Source organism: Natator depressus, chromosome 20, assembly GCF_965152275.1.
Source record: "Natator depressus isolate rNatDep1 chromosome 20, rNatDep2.hap1, whole genome shotgun sequence".
Lineage (NCBI taxonomy): Eukaryota > Metazoa > Chordata > Testudines > Cheloniidae > Natator > Natator depressus.
In genome coordinates, this window is record NC_134253.1 from 7,839,972 (window position 1) to 7,859,055 (window position 19,084).

Genomic DNA, 19,084 nt, shown 5'->3' on the forward strand with positions numbered 1-19,084 from the left:
CCAACGTAGTCTGCCATCTCCTTTCCTCCCCTGCCCCATGGCATTGCCCTCCCTCCACATAGCCTGCCACCTCCCCCGCCGCATGCCGCTGCTTGCCCCACATGGCCCCTGCATGCAGCCTTGCCCCTGCCCCAGGGAGGTCTTCCGCCTCTGCCCCGTCTCTAACACTGCCTCTGGGTTCTGGCTGCAGGGTTCAGCGGGACGTTCTGCGAGATCAATGTTGACGAGTGCGACAGCAACCCCTGCGTCAATGGCGGGGTCTGCCGGGACGGGGTCAACGGCTTCACCTGCACCTGCCCCTCCGGTGAGTCTGGCTCCTCCTGGGGCCATGGGCTGGGGACAGGCACAGAGCTCCCAGCGCGGCCTGGCTGGGTCCCGGGGCCATGGGCTGGGGGCAGGCACAGAGCTCCCAGCGCGGCCTGGCTGGGCTCATGGAAGTGCCCTGGGCCGGGCTCATGGAAGTGCCCAGGCTGGGCAGGCCGGGCCCAGCAGCAGGGGGCCTGTGGGGCGGAGGGGAGGGAGGGGGCTCTGACTGGGGAACCATAACATCCCCTCCCCCCACTCCTCCACCCCATACCTGCACTGCTCCTTTTACCCTGGAGGCCACCTCTTGCAGGGCTGATGGACAGCCAGGCTGGGGCTGTCCCTGCTGACTGGGGACAATGGCACCTTTGTTCTCCTGGGGCTGCTTCCCCGCTGGCACACAGCCCCCTGAACCCAATTTACATATGGGGCAGACGCCGGCGAGGGGGACGGGAGGGGAGCTGGCCTGCCCCATTGCCGGGCCCAGTGGGGAGCCTGTGCCATGGGCCTGCAGAGCACCCGCCTCTGGGACAGGATGTCCCCATCCAGCTCGCTCGCAGATCCACCAAGCTCACACCCAGTCCCACCCCCAGAGCCTGTGCCCCGTTCTGGAGCTCTTATCCCTCCCACCCTTGGACCCGGTGCCCCATCCTGGAGCCCTGCTCCCCTCCCCACCCCCAGAGCCTGCACCCTGCCCCTGAGTCCCTCTCTTCTCCCACCCCTGGACCCTGCACAGCCCCTCCCTCGCTCGGCCCCCAGCATCTGTCCCCGAGCAGGGCTGCGTCTGAGAGCACAGCTGAGGGAACGCCCCCAGGTTGTGCCGCCCCTTGGGGCAGTCCCAGCGCTCTCAGTGGGGACTGGGGACTCCATGGGGAGGCAGTGCAGGGCCCTGGCACACATTTGAGCCCCCTGCCTTTCTGTGCCCAGGCTTCTCCGGTTCCATGTGCCAAATCGACATTGACGAGTGCGCCAGCACGCCCTGCCAGAACGGTGCCAAGTGCGTGGACCGGCCCAACGCTTATGAGTGCCGCTGTACTGAGGGTGAGTGAGGGCTGGCGCTGAAGCCTGGGTGCTCTGTGGCCTCAGCACAGGCTGGGCGGCTTGTCCCACCGGGGCCACAATAGTTCCTCCCATCAGCAAGGGGCAGCGGTGCTCCATACCACCCCCATTCCCAGGCGTGGCTAGGGCCCCCACCCAGCAGTCTGGGGAAGACACTGCAGCTGCACCCCCAAGCATAAGTGGGTCAGGGGTACGTCTGTATTAAACAGAGGCATTCGTGGTGCCCGGGGAGGGGGAGATGGTGCCAAGGCTGGAACCCATCTGCTAGCCACACTCTATGGGGGGCTCCTCTTACCCCATCGGAGCCCCCTCCCCTCACAGCATGGAGGATGGAGGGCCAGGTCTGGCAATGTGTGGGGCCGGTTGCCTGCACTGGGGAACCATGGCTGGGGTCACATTCCATGGGGCTGGGCTGTCCCCCTCCAGGGCCCTCTGGCATCTGGAGACGGGACAAGAATGGAGCTGCTGGAGTCTGTCCCACGTGGGCATCCCCTCCCTAACGGGCGGGGGTGGCGCTACCCACATGCCATGTGGCTGTGGGGCAATCGGGCCACCCCAGCGTCACTCAAACCTGGCACTGTCCCGCAAGGAGGGTCAGAGCCAAGCCGCCCTATCCTCTGCTCCCTCCCCCAGGCTTCGAGGGCACGCTGTGCGAGAAGAACATTGATGACTGCTCTCCCGACCCCTGCCACCACGGCACCTGCTTGGACGGCATTGCCAGCTTCACCTGCTCCTGTGCCGCCGGCTACACCGGCTACCGCTGCGAGAACCAGCTCAATGAGTGCCACAGCAGTCCCTGCCAGCATGGGGGGAAATGCATTGACCGCATCAACAAGTACCAGTGCAACTGCCTTCCTGGCACCTCAGGTGGGGGCAGGGCTGGGGGCCTGCATCGCGCTGGCCGGGTGTGCCGCCCCGCCCCATCCCCACAGGCCCTGGCATCGCCCCGCTCCACCCTCAGGGGTGCACAGTGCTGCTCCTCTGCATCTCCAGGGTCCACGGCCTCTTCCCTCCCCACCCCAGGAGCACACTTTCCGCCGTGTGCCTATGCTGCCCCCCTCAAGCCCCCTCCCGGTCCATGGCCCCTCCCTCCCCTGGGTCCCCTGGCTTCCCTTCCCCCCAGCCCTAGGACATGGACAACCCCCGCCTCAGAACACACCATGCCACCCACCCCCAGTCCCAGGGCACATCCGCTGCCCCCTCTCTCCTGGCTCCCCTCACTCCCACCCACCTAGCCCTAGGGCATGTGCTGTCCCCAGGAATACACTATCCCCCCAGCTCCCTATCCGCTGTTCCTGCCCTCCCAGCCCACATGCCCTGCGCTGGCCACGCCATGGGGGTGAGGTTCCCGCGTGCTGTGGCTGGCTGGCGCGGATGTAAGGCAGCCCCTCTCTCCAGGCGTGAATTGCGAGGTGAACTTCGACGACTGCGCCAGCAACCCCTGCGACTACGGCGTCTGCCGCGATGGCATCAACCGCTATGACTGCATCTGCAAGCCTGGCTTCACAGGTGAGGCAGGGACGGGGCCCAGCTCCAGGGAGCCCTGGCTCTGGGGGGTGGGTGGGTTGGGGTCCTGTGACCCTGATTCTCAGAGGATGGGAATGGGGGGGCCTGGCTCTGGGGAGCTGTTAGGGGTGGGGCCTAACTCTGGGGGGTGGGGCCCTAGCTCTGTGGGGGTGGATGGGGGGTGGGAGCTGGGCCCCGTCACCCTGGCTTCGTGGGGTGGGGCCCTGGCTCTGGGGGTGTGTGGGGGCTAGGCCAGGGAGTGTCCTGGGCCGAGCCATACGGGGTGCCCATGCCAAGTGGGCGTGTCTCACAGGGCCCCTGTGCAACGTGGAGATCGACGAGTGCGCGTCCAGCCCCTGCCAGAATGGCGGCACCTGCATGGACGGCGAGAACGGCTTCACCTGCCTCTGCCCCGAGGGCTTCCACGACCCCCACTGCTACTCTGAGGTGGACGAGTGCAGCAGCAGCCCCTGCGTGCATGGAGCCTGCCGCGACGACATCAACGGGTGAGGGAGCGCTGCGGCCGCCCGTCCGGTCTCCATCCCGCCCCGCCTGCGTATGCCTGCCCTGCCCCTGTCCTGCCCTGCCTGCCCTGCCCCTGTCCTGCCCTGCCTGCGTCTGCCACCCCCTGTCCTGCCCTACCCCCACCCCGCCCTGCCTGTGTCCGCCACCCCCCGCCCTGTCCCTGCCCCGACCTGCCTTACCCCCACCCCGCCCTGCCTGTGTCCGCCACCCCCCGCCCTGCCCCTGCCCCGCCCCGCCCTACCCCCACCCCGCCCTGCCTGCGTCCGCCGCCCTGCCCTACCCCCACCCCGCCCTGCCTGCGTCCGCCACCCCCTGTCCTGCCCCGCCCTGCCCTACCCCCACTCCGCCCTGCCTGCGTCTGCCACACCCCACCCTGGCCTTCCCCTGCCCTGTCCTGCCCTACCCCCACCCTGCCCTGCCTGCGTCCACCCACCCTGCCCCGACCTGCCCTACTCCCACCCCACCTTGCCTGCGTCCGCCACCCCCTGTCCTGCCCCGCCCTGCCCTACCCCCACCCCGCCCTGCCTGCGTCCGCCACCCCCGTCCTGCCCCGACCTGCCTTACCCCCCACCCCACCTTGCCTGCGTCCGCCACCCCCTGTCCTGCCCCGCCCTGCCTGCGTCCACCCGCCCTGCCCTTGCCCTGCCCCGACCTACCCTACCCCCACCCCGCCCTGCTTGCATCCGCTGCCCCCGCCCTGCCCTTGTCCTGCCCCGACCTGCCCTGCCTGCGTCTGCCGCCCCCCGGCCTGCCCTTGCCCTGCCCTGTGCTGCTCCCACCCCGCCCTGCCTGCATCTGCCGCCCCTGGCCCTGCCCCTGCCCCGACCTGTTCTGTCCTGCCCTACCCACACCCCGCACTGCTTGCATCCGCCACCCCCTGCCCTGCCCCGCCCTGCCCTTCATCCGCCACGCCACGCCACGCCCCACCCCGCCCTGCCTGCATCTGCCGCCCCTGGCCCTGCCCCTGCCCCGACCTGCCCTGCCCTACCCCCACCCTGCCCTGCCTGCGTCCACCGCCCCCTGCCCTGCCTGCATCCTCCCACCCTGCCCCCACCCCACCTGCCTGCATCTGCCCGCCCTGCCCCGCCCCGCCCTATCCTGCCCCCATCCCACCCTGCCTGCATCCACCCGCCCTGCTCCTGCCCCTGCCCTGCCACAACCTGCCCTGCCCCCGCCCCGCCCTGCCTGCATCTGCCCCCTGCCATAGTGCTGCACTTGCCCGCCTTGCCAGAGGGAGCCCCTGGACCCAGCGGCCCCATCCCAGTGCTTGCTGTGTGGTGCCAGTTCCCCAGAGAGCCCTGGGGGCACAGGGGGGCGTCCCCTTGGGGCAGGGCCTGCAGTGACGCCCCCTCCCCCGCAGGTACAAGTGCGAGTGCGAGCCGGGCTGGGCCGGCACCAACTGCGACCTGAACAAGAACGAGTGCGAGTCCAACCCCTGCCAGTTTGGGGGCACCTGCACCGACTACGTCAACGGCTACCGCTGCAAGTGCAAGGAGGGCTTCCAGGGTACATGTTCCCGCATCCACCCTTCCCCACCTATCCCCCTCCCCCCCCACCCCCCACTGACCCTCTGTCTCTCTCCCAGGGACCTACTGCCAAACAAACATCAACGACTGCGTCTCCAGCCCCTGCCTCAACAAGGGCACCTGCATCGACGCCATCGCCAGCTACACCTGCCTCTGTGACCTGCCCTACACAGGTGGGGCTGTGCCCACTGTGGGGAGAACAGGGCGCCCAGGCCAAGTGGAGAGGGCCTGTTTCTGGGAGCCTGGAGGGGTGGGGGGGTCCCTGTGGTTCTCGGGGGTGGGGAGTTCCTGTAGTTGGGGGGGGCGCCAGCCCAGGTGGAGTGAGGGTGTGTGCGGGGGTGCCTGTGGTTCTGGGAGGTGTGCTGGGACTGGGGGGGTCCCCGTGGTTCTGGGAGGTTTGCTGGGGTGTGGTGGGGTCCTGGTGGTTCTGGGAGGTGTGTGGTTCTGGGAGGTGTGTGTGTGTGCGCGTGGGGGGGGTCCCTGTGGTTCTGGGACTCATGGCAGGGCAGTTCCTTTGTTGGGCAAGGTCTGTGGCCAGGGCAGGAGCCTCATGTGGACTCTGGGCCCCAGAGTCGGAGCTGCTCTCACCATCGCCCCCTTCTGCCTGCAGGCCGCAACTGCGAGAACGTGCTGACACCCTGCTCCCCTAACCCCTGTGAGAACGGGGGGGTCTGCGACCACACGCCCGACTACGAGGGCTTCACTTGCAGCTGTCCCCCAGGCTGGCAAGGTACCGTCCCTCTGCCCCACTCCTCCCCCATGGCCTCCCTGCCCTGCCTGCTCTGACCTGTGCCCTTTCCCTCCCCGCCAGGTCAGAGGTGCCACGTGGATGTGAACGAGTGTGACCGGACCCCCTGCCGGAACCGGGGCACCTGCACCAACCTGCATGGCGGGTACAGCTGCACCTGCCGGCCAGGGTACACAGGCACCAACTGTGAGACGGACATTGACGACTGTGCCCCCAGTGAGTCCGGGTTCACGCGCACTCGTCGGGGTACTGCATGCCAGCTCGCTTGGCTCAGCCCCCCCACAGCCCAGCTAGGGCACAGTGCAGGACCCCAGCCCTGCGGGCGGAGGGCGCTCAGCAGGGGGTGCTCTCCCCTCGCGGTCCCTGCTTACCCAGTACCCCAGCGTGCTACTGGGGTGCTGTCAGGAGGTGCTGTTAATTGGAGGTTTCCCACCGAGTCCTGGCTGTCCCATCATCCTGCCATTCCCCTGGGCTGAGCTGAAGCTGTCCTGGACAAGCTCTTCCCGAGGGCTGCCTCTGGGCCTGCCCAGCCTGCTCACGCTGGGTTCTCCTTCCCCTCCCACCCAAGCGGCTGGGCAGCAGGGCTGTGGGGCTGGGGAACAGCCACAGCTCCCTCCCCAGAGGGGGCTGGCTGAATGAATGGGGGAAGGGCTCTGGGAAGGACCGGGATGTGGGGGTGAATCTCTCCCTGGGGGTGCCTACCCTGATTGCCTGGGGCGGGGGGGAGAAGGGGAGGCCATGGGGTGGCTGAGCTCCCCTGGCCCCTTCTGACCTTGCTGCAGGCCTCCCCCGCCAGCCCTACAAACCCCCCCCCCCCCCCCGGTGACCCTGCCACTTACCTGCCCGCAGACCCCTGCCTCAATGGTGGATCGTGCCAGGATGGCATCAGCTCCTTCTTGTGCACCTGCCTGCCGGGCTTCACGGGCCCGCGCTGTGCCAGCGAGACCAACGAGTGCCTGAGCAGCCCCTGCCGCAACGGTGCCACCTGCACTGACTACGTCAACAGCTTCACCTGCACCTGTGCCCCGGGCTGGGCTGGCCTGCACTGCGAGCACAACGTGCAGGAGTGCACCGACAGGTGAGCCCCCCGACTGGGGATCCCCCCCATCCCCCGGGCTGGGCCGGCCTGCACTGCGAGCACAACGTGCAGGCGTGCACCGACAGGTGAGCCCCCCCGACTGGGGATCCCCCCCATCCCCCGGGCTGGGCCGGCCTGCACTGCGAGCACAATGTGCAGGAGTGCACCGACAGATGAGCCCCCCCGACTGGGGATCCCCCCCCATCCCCCGGGCTGGGCCGGCCTGCACTGCGAGCCCAACGTGCAGGAGTGCACCGACAGGTGAGCCCCCCCGACTGGGGATCCCCCCGCATCCCCCGGGCTGGGCCGGCCTGCACTGCGAGCACAATGTGCAGGAGTGCACCGACAGGTGAGCCCCCCCTACTGGGGATCCCCCCCATCCCCCGGGCTGGGCCGGCCTGCACTGCGAGCCCAACGTGCAGGAGTGCACCGACAGGTGAGCCCCAGGCCCCCATTGGGGAGCCTCCCCAATCCCCATCTCCCTGTCCCCAGAGGATCCCTATCTGCAAGGAGCTTCATCTCTTGAGAGAGTGGTGCCAGGGCAGGGTAGTGGGGTGGGGGTGGTTGTGGGGGCATAGGGCTGGTGCTGGGGGGGGGCGGGGGACGAAGGGGTGGTGGGGGTAGTGCTGGGGGGGCAGGGTTTGTACTGATGGGTGGTGAATGGGGCATCGAGCTAACTATGCCTGTGGCCCTGCAGTTCCTGCTTCAATGGCGGCACCTGCCTGGACGGGGTGAACTCCTACACCTGCCGCTGCCGCACCGGCTTCACGGGCACCCACTGCCAGCACGAGATCGATGAGTGCCAGTCCCAGCCCTGCCTCAACGGGGGCACCTGCCTGGATGGCGTGGAGTCCTACCGCTGCACCTGCCCCCAGGGCTACACCGGTGCCCAGTGCCAGGTGAGCCCTGCCCCGGGGATGGATGGTGGCACGGCAGAGAGGGGCAAGGACACAAAGTCCCAGCGTCTGGGGAGGGTGAACATGAGGCCTGGCATTGTGGGGGGAGCCTGGCCTCAGGGGAGGGGGGAGAATCCAACATCCCACTGCGGTGGGGGTAGGGGCCTGGCCACAGGGGAGGGGAGGAATCCAAACCCAAGTGCGGTGCGGGGCGGGAGGCAGGTGCCAGGGGCCTGGCCTCAGGGGCAGGGGGGAATCCAACACCTCAGTGTGGTGGGGCGCAGGGACCTGGCATTGCCGGAGCCCAGCCAAGGCTATATTGGTTCCCCAGGTTGCGTCCCCCAAGAGTACATTGTCCCCTAACTGCCCCTTCCTTGCAGAACCTGGTGGACTGGTGCAGGCGCTCGCCCTGCCAGAACGGGGGCCGCTGCGTGCAGACGGGCACGGCCCTGACCTGTGACTGTCCAGGGGGCTGGACCGGCCGCTACTGTGACATTCCCAATGTCTCCTGCGAGGTGGCGGCAGCTCATCGGGGTGAGGGCACCCTGGGCAGGACTGACCCTCACTGGTCCCTGCCAGGCTGGGCTGGGAGGGGTCTGTCCTTGGCGGAGCTGCCCTCGCTCAGGGATCTGGGTCTCCAGTGCCCTCAAAAGATGGGGGAGAGTTGGGGGGCCATTGGGCAGCTTTGGGTGGAGCTGTCAGCTGAAGTATAGCCTGGGGCCTGCCCTGCCCCCACTGGGCCCTGCTGTCCCAGCCACACCTGCTCTAGCAATGCTCTTGGTACCCCCACAGCTATCCCCAGCTCTGGGAGGGAAGAGGGGTCTAGTGGTTAGAGCAGGGGGAGTTGGGAGTCAGGACTCCTGGGTTCTATCCCCGGCTCGGGGAGGGGAGGGTGGTCTAGTGCTTAGAGCAGGGGGGCTGACAGCCAGAGTCCCTGTCCACTCTGTGCCATGGTTTTCCCCTGTCGGGGCTGTGCTGGGGCTGTGGGCCGGGCACAAGGCATCACAGTCTCTGTCTGTCTGTTGGGGGCAGGGGTCTCCAAGGAACAGGTGTGTCACTACCGGGGGCAGTGCGTCGATGCCGGCAACACCCACTCCTGCCTCTGCAAGGAAGGCTACACGGGCAGCTACTGTGAGAGCGAGGCCGACCCCTGCCAGCCCAACCCCTGCCAGCGCGGTGCCTCCTGCCACAGCTTCATAGGCAGCTACGACTGTGAGGTGAGCCCCAGGGAGGGGGGCTGCATGGAGGAGCTCCAGGCGCTGCCACCGGCGCTCGCCAGGCTGCTGGGGAGCCGCAGGAGTTGTGCCCCCCACGAGGACAGCTGGGCCAAGGGGATACCGAGCGAGGCACATTCAGACAGGCTTACCTTGGAGCAGGGCAGCCGAGACTGGTCTGAGCATGAGCCTGGGAGCCAGGACTCCTGGGTTCTACCTCCAGCTCTGGGAAAGGAGCAGGGTCTAGTGGTTGGAACAGGCGGGCTGGGAGCCAGGATTCCTCGGTTCTGTCCTGAGCTCTGAAAGTGCAGTGGGGTCAGGTGGTTGGAATGGGGGCCTGGGAGCCAGGACTCCTGGGTTCTCTCCCTGGCTGTCGTTGACAGTTTGTACTGTGGGGTAAGTCCTTCTCCTCCCCATGATGGTGCTCCATGACCCCCCACAGCAGCGGAGAGGGGTTGGTGATGGCAGCATGAGGCCTTGTTAACCCCTCTGTGGCTGGAGGGGGTTGAGCCGAGGGGCTGGGCAGCCCTGGGGTGGGGCCCTCAGGAGAGGAACTGGGGCCCAGGGCCCTGACTGAGCTGTGTCTGTCTCTCCCTACAGTGCCCACCGGGGTTCGAGGGCAAGAACTGCGAGTATGACATCGACGAGTGCCAGTCCCACCCCTGTCAGAACGGGGGCTCCTGCATTGACCTCATCGGGCGCTACATCTGCTCCTGCCCGCCGGGAACCCTGGGTAAGGCCAAGCTGGGCTAGTGGCCGGGCACCGTGGGGGGGCAATGGGAGGCAGGTTACTGGGGCCAGGGGTGGCTCTGGTTACTCCCAGGAGTGGGGGTACTTGTGGGGCGGGGAGCTCAGGTTGGGGGATGGGGCCTGGTTTCCTTGGGAGGCCAGATCCCCACAGGATGGGGTGGTTGGGATGCTCTGGTTACGACGGGGGCTGCAAGGTCTCTGCCCCCCCCCCCCCCCAATCCCCAGGCGTCCTGTGCGAGATCAACGAGGACGACTGTGCCACGAGCCCTGGCAGCCGGGCGCCCAAGTGCTTGAACAACGGGACGTGCGTGGACCGGGTGGGTGGCTACCGCTGCAACTGCCCCCCGGGCTACACGGGTGAGCGCTGCGAGGGCGACATCAACGAGTGCCTGGCCAAGCCCTGCCTGCCCCAGCGCACGCTGGACTGCGTGCAGGGCGCCAACGACTTCCAGTGCCTGTGCAAGCCGGGCTACACGGGTGAGTGTGCCGAGGGGGGGGGGCTACACCCAGCCCAGGGGCGTTTATCCCGGGGGCGCTGGGGTGCATGTCAATGGGCTGCACTCAGTGCAGGGTGGGAGCAGGGGAAATCCCTGGGGGGCGGGGGAGGCTCTCTAGGCTGGGGGTCTGTGCACCCATGAGGGGCTGAGCTGTGGGAAGGTGGCTGTGCTAGGAGCAGTGCTGGAGGCGGGCTGCGGGGGCAGCTCCCCTCTCCCTAGACTCTTCGTGACCCATCCCTGTCCACCCCCCGGCCAGGCCGGCGCTGCCAGAACATCGTGAATACGTGCGAGGCCCAGCCCTGCCAGAACGGTGGCCAGTGCAGGCTGACAGTGAACACGCCGCTGGGCTACACCTGCCGCTGCCCCCCGGTGAGTGCCCCCTTGTGGGAAAGGGCAGGGGGCTGGGCTCAGGCCAGCTGGGGGCCTCCCCCTGGCCGTGCACAGCCTGCAGTCTTCCAGGCCCAGAGGGAATGGGGCTGTGGGGGGGGTGCTGGGGGCCTGCTCCACCATTCCAGTCCTGGAGCTGCAGGATGGGCTCTGATCTGAAGAGGGGCATCTTGGTCCTGGTGCTGCGGGGAAGGGTTTAGGTGTTGGTCCTGGTGCCCTGGGGGAGCAGGCTGGTTCTGCTGTGGGGGGAGGGTTTCCATGGCACTTGAGATGGGGTGGGGGAGAGTTCCCATGGTACTTGGAGGGGTCCCATGGCACCTGGGGTGAGGGTGCTGGGGGAGGGTTGCCATGACACGTGGGGGGGAGGGGCTGGGGGAGGGGTCCCATGGCACCTGGGGTGTGGATAATCGGCTGAACGTGAGTGCCCAGTGCAACGCTGTGGCCAAAGGAGCTAACGCAATCCTGGAATGCCCAGACGGGCATAGAGAGGTTCTCTTACCTGGCACTGGTGTAGCGGCTACTGGACTCCTGTGCCCAGTGCTGGTCCCACAGTACAGGGATGCTGGTCCATTGGTGAGGGTCAGAGGGGAGCCCCGAGAATGGTGGAAGGATCCGAAGAGCAAGGAGCTCGAGCTGTTCAGTGTCCCAAAGGGAAGGGGGCAGGGGAGTGGAGCCCAGGCTGGGCTCCTGGGCCTAGCGACTGAGGTGTGATGTGATGGGATGTAGCGGCTGGGAGCTGAAGCTGGACGCTTTCAGACTGGAAACAGCCGCTGGAATGGGCCAGCAAGGGCCTGGGGTGGGTTCTCCATCATGGGCCATTTTCAGTGGAGCTGAGCTGTGGGTCTAGCTGCTCTGCTCTGTCATCCATGGATTAGTTCCGGCCTGTGATATACATGCCACGTGGAGGGGCCCGTTCTGGTCCGCGTCCTGGTGTTGCTGGATGGGGTGATCCTAGTTCTGGGTTGGTTCTGGTCCGGGTCCCAGCGCTGCTGGGCAAGGGGGAGGTGGTTCTGGCCCGTGGCCTGGTCCCGGTGCCATCTCTCTCACCCTCTTTCCTGCCCCTTCCCAGAACTATTCCGGGCCCAACTGCGAGCGAAGCGTGCTGTCGTGTCGGGAGCTCGCCTGCTTCAACGGGGGCAGCTGCCAGCACACAGCGCTGGGCGCTCGCTGCTCCTGCCTGCCGGGCTTCACTGGCTCCGACTGCCGCCTGCGGGCTAACAGCAGCTGCACCAGCGCACCCTGCCTCAGCGGGGGCACCTGCATAGAGATGTCCTGGCCTCCCCACTTCCAGTGCCTCTGCCCCAGCGGCTTCTCCGGCCTGCGCTGCGAGCAGAAGCTCCAGCACCCGCTGGAGCTGCAGTGCCTGCAGGAGGGGTGCGATGCCAAGGCCGGAGATTCCTACTGCGACAAGGAGTGCAACAGCCCCGCCTGCAAGTGGGATGGGGGCGACTGCTCCCTGCTGGTGGGCGACCCCTGGCAGCAGTGCGAGGAGCCCCAGTGCTGGCAGTTGTTCAACAACAGCCAGTGCGACGAGGCCTGCAACACGGCCGCCTGCCTCTACGACAACTTTGACTGCAAGAGCCGTGAGCGCAGCTGCAAGTAAGGAGGGTCCTGGGCCGGGGGGGGGCAGGGCAGTGGGGTGGGGAGGCGCTGCCCCTGGGGGGCGCTCTACAGGGGGCGCTTTCCCTTCAGAGTTTGCACTTGCCCCAGTGGGGCGCTGTGCTGTAGGGGGTGCTCTCCCCCCAAGGTCAGTGCTGACTCCAGTGCCCCAGCGTGGTGTCATTGTGTGCTGTGCAGCTGGGGGTGACGCGTGAAAATGAGGCCCTGGGTAGTTGTGCCCAGTGCAGATCCCATGGCGCTTGCCAGGGATGAGCCTTTAATCCTGGTGCTTTGCCCAGGTGGGGCACAAGAGCTGTTTATACAGGGATCCCTTGCCTGGCACTGAGATGCGCCCCCCTCTGGGGGTGGGGTGGGGACTATTTATACAGGGACCCCTCACCCAGCTGAGGTGCAGGCCCCTCTGGAGTGGGGCGCGGAGGATGTTTATACAGGGACCCCTCACCTGACTCTGGGGTGGAGCACGGGGGCTGTGGTAGCTACATCTCACCGCTGGCCAAAGATGGCTATGAGCACTGGAGCCATGTCCCAGATGTTTCTCACTGTGTGATGCAGTCTCTGCTGCAGGAGCCCAGTGACCCCAGGTGTCCTGGAGTGCCCAGCAGGGCGGAGGGGGCAGGGCTGGGTGGGGCTGTGCGCTGACCATGGCCCCCCTCTCCCCCCCCAAGCCCCGTGTATGAGAAGTACTGCTCGGACCACTTTGCCGACGGGCAGTGCGACCAGGGCTGCAACCACGAGGAATGCGGCTGGGACGGGCTGGACTGCGCCCGTGAGATGCCGGAGCACCTGGCCAGCGGTGTGCTGGTCATCACCGTGCTGCTGCCCCCCGACGAGCTGCGCAGGACCAGCACCACCTTCCTGCAGAAGCTGAGCGCCATCCTGCGCACCTCGCTGCGCTTCCGCCTTGACAGGGATGGCAACTACATGATCGAGCCCTTCTACCGGCCCAGCCGTCTGCACCGACGGGAGCTGGGCCGGGAGGTCATCGGGTAAGCTGCGGGCCGGCGCAGCCCCATGGGCCATGGGGAGTCGGGGAGGTGCAGCCCTGCAGGCCACGGCCATGGGGAGTGGGGGGAGACACAGCCTCAGGGAGTGGGGGGGGGGAGGTGGGGGCCACAGCCAGGGGGATTTAGGGGGAGACGCGGTCCTGTGGGCCGCAGCTGAGGTGAGGGGGGAGATGTGGGCCGCAGCCAGGGGGTGGGGGAGAGAGACAGCCCCACGAGCCACGGGGGAGGTGGCGGGGGCGGGGGGAGCCAAGGGGCTGGGATCCTGGCCTTTAGGGGGCTGGTACAGGGGGCTGGTGCCAGGGTGGGGCAGGTTAGCACTTTGTGGGGCTGGCACTGGGGGTAGGGGCCAGTGCCAGTGAAGGGAGCCAGTCCTGGGGCAGGCACTAGGAAGTTGTCTGTTGACTGGCACCAGGACACAGAGGTGCCACACAGCTGCTTTCTATCGGCAATCTGGGTCGCCGCCCGCTCTGATGCGGGGACTGGGGTGGCTCAGCTGGTTCCTGTTACCCGCTCCCTGTGCTCTCGGATGGCAGCAAGGGCCCTGGGGGAGCAGCATCCAGGGGCCTTGCCTCCTGCCCGGCCCTGGGGCCCAGATGGGAGCAGGTCGGGACGGGGGCTGCACAACGGTGCTAAGCAGCTGCTGGCAGCGACCATGTGGTCCATGGGACCGAGGTCCCGCTGCCTGGGCCATGCCTGCTCTGGGACATGCACAGCCCTTGCTGCAGGGGGTGCTGAGCCAGCCCTGCCCCAGGACTCCGTGAGGGGCAAGGGGTGCTCAGGCTCCCCTACAGTCTGGGGCTCGGTGCCACTGTGGGCAAGGCCACTGGTAACTGTCCCCTTCCCTGCCCCAGCTCCGTGGTCACCCTGGAGATCGACAACCGCCTCTGCTTCCAGGCCTCAGACAAGTGCTTCCCCGACGCGCGCAGCGCGGCCGACTACCTGGCTGCGCTGGCCGCTGTCGAGCGCCTGGAGTTCCCCTACCCCATCAAGGCTGTGCACAGTGAGTGCAGGTGGGGCCGGGGCTAGGGGGTGGAGTTTGAGGGCAGGGTGGGCTCTCAAGAGCGGGTGGGGTGAGAGGGCGGGGTGGGGTGGGGTGAGTGAAAGGGAGCGGAGTATTGGGAGGGGACGGAGTGAGTGGGAGGGCTGGGGTCTCGGGCGGGGTGGGGTGAGTGGGGGCGGAGTCTCAAGAGGCAGGGTCTGACCCCCATCCACTCCTGCAGGTGACAAGCTGCAGCCGAAGCCCCCGGACTCCGTGCCCCTGGTGCCCCTGGTGGTGGTGGCAGCGGCCGTGATCCTGCTGGTGATCCTGGTGCTGGGGGTGCTGGTGGCACGGCGGAAGCGGGAGCACAGCACGCTCTGGTTCCCAGAGGGCTTCAGCCTGAAGAAGGAGAACAGCAACAAGAACCGGCGGGAGCCCGTGGGCCAGGACGCCTTGGGCATGAAGTACGGGACCTGCCCTCGGGGGCCAAGCCCACAGCCTGCTCCCCACACCCAGGCCTGGATCCCCGCTCGCTGCAGCAGTATGGGGGCTTTTACCTGCTGCAGGACCCCCCCGTCCTCCCCCGACCACCACCACCAGGGGGGCAGTGTGCAGACTGTCTCTGCCTGCACACCCCACGGCTGCCCAGTGCCTTGTGCAGTGGGGGATGTCCTAGGAGTGGCCCCTGAAGCCCTGGGTGGGGGGGGCGGTGGCCAGGGGCTGCGCGGCAGGGGCTGGGGTCTAAGCTCTTGGCTTCCCTCTAGGAACATCAGCAAAGGGGAAAGCTTGATGGGGGAACACTCAGATGACTGGATGGATGCAGAGTGCCCGGAGGCCAAGAGACTCAAGGTACCAACACCTGTGGACCAGCAGTGAGCCCCGGCTCGCTGGGGGCGGGATGGGTGATGGGTGCTGGGCTCGGTGACGCGGGGGAGGAGGGGTGTGGGGCACAGTGACGTGCCGGGGGGGAGGGGGCGGTGTTGGGCAGGGAACTGGAGCCCCTAGCAGGGCTGGGGCAGGATCTACCAGCTCCATGATTGGTTGTGCTCTCCCCCCAGGTGGAGGAGCCGGGCGGGGACTCGGAGGACCCTGTGGACTGCCGCCAGTGGACACAGCATCACCTGGTGGCCGCTGACATCCGCATGCCGCCATCCATGGCCCTGACGCCACCCCAGGGCGAGTTCGACACCGACTGCATGGATGTCAACGTCAGGGGGCCAGGTAAGGGGGCTTGGCTCCATCTCGGGGACTACAGCTCCCGGCATGCAGTGCAGACACCCTGGGAGAAGTGGGCAGAGGAAAGGCTCCCCTGCCTATTCAGCTGACCACACGTCCCAGCATGCATCACTGCCCAGTTCAGCCACACTGCATGCTGGGAGTTGTGGTCTCTCATGCTGGAGCCCTGGGGCAGCTCCCAGTTAACCCCTCGGTGGTGGCTCTCCTTGCAGACGGCTTCACTCCGCTCATGCTGGCCTCGTTCTGCGGGGGCGGTGTGGAGACCGACCTGGCCGAGGAGGATGAGGCCGACGACTCCTCAGCCAACATCATCTCGGACCTCATCTGCCAGGGCGCCAACCTGAGTGCCCAGACCGACCGCACAGGTGAGACCGCGCTGCATTTGGCTGCCCGCTATGCCCGGGCCGACGCCGCCAAGCGCCTGCTGGACGCCGGCGCTGACACCAACGCCCAGGACAACACGGGCCGCACACCGCTGCACGCTGCGGTGACCGCCGACGCCCAGGGCGTCTTCCAGGTGAGACCCACCCCCCCACCCGTGGTGCCAACACCCAGAGCGTCTTCCAGGTGAGCTCCTGCTTTCCCTCACCACCTGGGACATGCCCCAGTTGCTCTCTCTCCACCCCAGAGCTCCCCCACGCAGTCATCTTCTACTGGAGGCCCCCCCCCCCCATCCTGGGCCAAGCCCCTGGGCACTCTGCCCTTGCTAGAACAACTCCTTGGAGAGCTCCCCCTCTACCCACACTGGGAGGGCTCCGAGGGCCCCTGGCTGTGCCCATGCTGGGAGAGCTGGGCTAGGCAGGGTTTCCCCAGGTGCAGCTCTTCCATATTCCCATCTCACACCTGCCCTGCCTGGCAGATCCTGATCCGGAACCGCTCCACGGACCTGGACGCCCGCATGGTGGATGGCTCCACGGCACTGATCCTGGCCGCCCGGCTGGCCGTGGAGGGGATGGTGGAAGAGCTCATTGCCTGCCACGCAGACGTCAATGCCGTGGATGAGCTAGGTATGGGGCGGCCTCCCGCCATTGGAGGGTCTCTCTGAGGCCCGCCCCCAGCTTGCCCTGGGGAAGGGTCTGGCTGTGGGTATCGGGACTCAGCTCTCCACCCTTCCACGCCCAGCATGAGCCCACTGTGGGGGCTTGGTGACATGGGGGAGCACTGCCAACCCGTGAGGATTTGGGAGGGGCTGTGCAGGGAGGAGGAGCTCGTAGCTGAGCAAGCAGGGGACTGTGGGTTGGGATTGAGGGGCAACGGCAGAGCTGTGGTGGGAGCAGGGGAGCCCAGAGCTGGGCTAGCAGGGCTGTGGGTCGGGACTGAGGAGCAGCGGGTGGGGGGTAGACCAGCGGAGCGCCCTCCCTCATGGCTCGGCTCCCCCAGGTAAATCTGCGCTGCACTGGGCCGCGGCTGTGAACAACGTGGAGGCTACGATCGCGCTGCTGAAGAACGGGGCCAACAAGGACATGCAGGACAGCAAGGTGAGCAGCAGGCGGGATGGGCAGGCCAGCAAAGCCTGGCTGTCGCTCATCCCGCAGGCCCCACCCACAATGGGGGCCCCCACTGTGCCTTCCTCTAGGAGCCTCTGGGCCGAGCACCAGGACACGCTGCTCCTGTGCTGGGGCGGGGGAGACCCGTCTGCCTAGGGCCTGACCCTGGCTCTAAAGCCCTGGCACAGAGGGCTGTGGGCATCTCCCTGCCCTGCCCTGGCATTCCCAGGGCTCCGTAGATGAGCGCATCCCCCTCAGCGCAGTCTGAGCCCCGCTGTTGCCCCCCAGGAGGAGACCCCGCTGTTCCTGGCCGCTCGGGAGGGCAGCTACGAGGCGGCCAAGATCCTGCTGGATCACTTTGCCAACCGGGAGATCACAGACCACATGGACCGGCTGCCGCGGGACATCGCCCAGGAGCGGATGCACCATGACATCGTGCGGCTGCTGGACGAGTACAACACGGTACGCAGCCCGCAGGGGGCACTGCCCCCCGGCCACACCATGTCCCCGCTCATGTGCCCGCCCAACAGCTTCCTGCCCAGCCTCAAGCCCACCCCTCAGGGGAAGAAGAGCCGGCGGCCCAGCGCCAAGAACACAGCAGGGGCAGGCAGCAGCGCCAGCCTGGCCAAGGAGGCCAAGGGGCGCAGCAAGAAGCTGAGCTTGGAGTGCCAGGGCTCCCTGCTGGAGAGCTCAGTCACCCTGTCTCCCGTCGACTCGCTGGACTCTCCCTACGTGGCCAACCCCACCTCTCCCGTCCTGGCCTCTCCCGGCGTCTTCCACCCAGCCAGCTCCTCCATGTCAGTGGGCTCCACGCCCATGGTGCACGGCCTGATGGACGGGCCCTTTGCCGTCAGCCTGGCGCGGCTCAGTGACCTGGGCGAGGTGGCATCGGCCCAAAGCACCATCCTCTCCATGAACCGGGTCTCCATGCCCTCGCTGCCACGCCAGCCTGGGTGTGTGGGGCTCAGCCTGGGCATGGTGAGCCCGGTGGCGGTGCCCTTCGATTGGCACACCCGTGTCCCCACCTCCCAATGCAACCCAGTCATTGGGGTGGTGCATCCGGCTGCCTCCCACCCGAACCTGCACCAGCCGGCCCAGCCCTTCCCGCAGGGGCTGCTGCTACCCAACCATCTGGCCATGGTGCACAGCTCCCAGGTGCTGGCCGCCCCCAGCCCTGTCAAGGATCAGCCCCCACCGGCGCCCACCCCTGGGCAGCCCATGCCCCCGCCGCCCCCTGCGGCACCCACCCTGGGCCGTGCCAACCAGCCCATCTCGCCCAAGGAGGGGCAGGGGGCTGCACGCCCTGGTCCCCCACCCCCACCCCAGTATTACAAGGCACCCGGCGGGCAGGGGGCAGAAGATTACCCCACACCCCCCTCGCAGCACAGCTACACCCCCGGCCAGGATGGCACCCCCAAGCACTACCTGCACCTGCGCAGCGAGCACCCCTACCTGACGCCCTCGCCCGAGTCCCCCGAGCAGTGGGCCAGCCCCTCGCCCCACTCACTGTCCGACTGGTCCGAGTCCACCCCCAGCCCGGCCGTGCTGGGACCCCCCCAGACCCTCTCCCACCTGCCCGACCAACCCACCAAGATGCAGGTGTTTGCGTGAGGGCAGGGGGGAGGGAGCCAGGGCCCCGAGCCCCTCCCCCAGCTCCCCTTCCTGTGGGAGCCCCTCACCCACCTCCAGACCCTGCCTCCTGGAGAAACTCTTCCCCACCCTGCAGTGTTTTTTATAAGAAAAATGTCAAATGTAAAAAGGAAAAAATCTCTCTCTCTGTGGGTGGGGGCTGTGGGCTCCCCTCCAGCTGCCATGGGGGGGCTCTGGCCATGCCCCGACCCCCCATCTCCCCGGCGGGGGGCATTTGTCTTTTTTTTTAAAAAGTCTTTTGTATAGAAAAAAAAGTCATTTAAACGAGCGCTTTATTTTTACAAAATATTATATGTAAAGTGTCCAGTAGGTGTCGCTAAAGCACCACGGGCGGGGGTGGGGCTGTAGCGGGGGAGGGTGATCCCTGGCCTCCCCCCACTGTTGCTCGGTGGGCAGAGCGCCCCCCACGTTGGGGAGGAGCCCGCTCACTGTAATTGTGTACTGGGATGCGGCGATAGCCTGTGGCCGCTGCCCGGGGCACAGGGCCCCCTCCCCGCAATGCGGGGGGCTGAGCCCCCACCCCTACCCCCCTGCTCAGGGCCCTCCGCAATGCGGAGGGACTGAGCCCCCTCACTGCCCCGAGCTCTCTGCCTGGGGCTGAGCCCCCCCAGGTCCCCCG

General features: G+C 67.4%; 1 protein-coding gene across 1 annotated transcript in view; it reads left to right on the forward strand.

Annotated features, from left to right (window-relative positions):
• Nucleotides 1-18,724, forward strand: part of NOTCH3 (notch receptor 3) — a 42,243-nt gene extending 23,519 nt beyond the window's left edge. The window contains exons 9-34 of the mRNA XM_074935091.1: nt 191-304; nt 1,231-1,344; nt 1,996-2,229; nt 2,761-2,871; nt 3,182-3,374; nt 4,754-4,899; nt 4,979-5,092; nt 5,530-5,649; nt 5,731-5,883; nt 6,517-6,745; nt 7,443-7,644; nt 8,022-8,175; nt 8,674-8,858; nt 9,456-9,588; nt 9,831-10,082; nt 10,359-10,471; nt 11,559-12,088; nt 12,775-13,095; nt 13,965-14,113; nt 14,334-14,556; nt 14,857-14,941; nt 15,151-15,313; nt 15,541-15,845; nt 16,188-16,335; nt 16,709-16,806; nt 17,104-18,724. Of these exons, the coding sequence (XP_074791192.1) occupies nt 191-304; nt 1,231-1,344; nt 1,996-2,229; nt 2,761-2,871; nt 3,182-3,374; nt 4,754-4,899; nt 4,979-5,092; nt 5,530-5,649; nt 5,731-5,883; nt 6,517-6,745; nt 7,443-7,644; nt 8,022-8,175; nt 8,674-8,858; nt 9,456-9,588; nt 9,831-10,082; nt 10,359-10,471; nt 11,559-12,088; nt 12,775-13,095; nt 13,965-14,113; nt 14,334-14,556; nt 14,857-14,941; nt 15,151-15,313; nt 15,541-15,845; nt 16,188-16,335; nt 16,709-16,806; nt 17,104-18,426 (5,912 nt within the window). The 3' untranslated portion in view covers nt 18,427-18,724. The remainder of the gene's footprint in view (nt 1-190; nt 305-1,230; nt 1,345-1,995; nt 2,230-2,760; nt 2,872-3,181; nt 3,375-4,753; nt 4,900-4,978; nt 5,093-5,529; nt 5,650-5,730; nt 5,884-6,516; nt 6,746-7,442; nt 7,645-8,021; nt 8,176-8,673; nt 8,859-9,455; nt 9,589-9,830; nt 10,083-10,358; nt 10,472-11,558; nt 12,089-12,774; nt 13,096-13,964; nt 14,114-14,333; nt 14,557-14,856; nt 14,942-15,150; nt 15,314-15,540; nt 15,846-16,187; nt 16,336-16,708; nt 16,807-17,103) is intronic.
• Nucleotides 18,725-19,084: the final 360 nt, after the last annotated feature.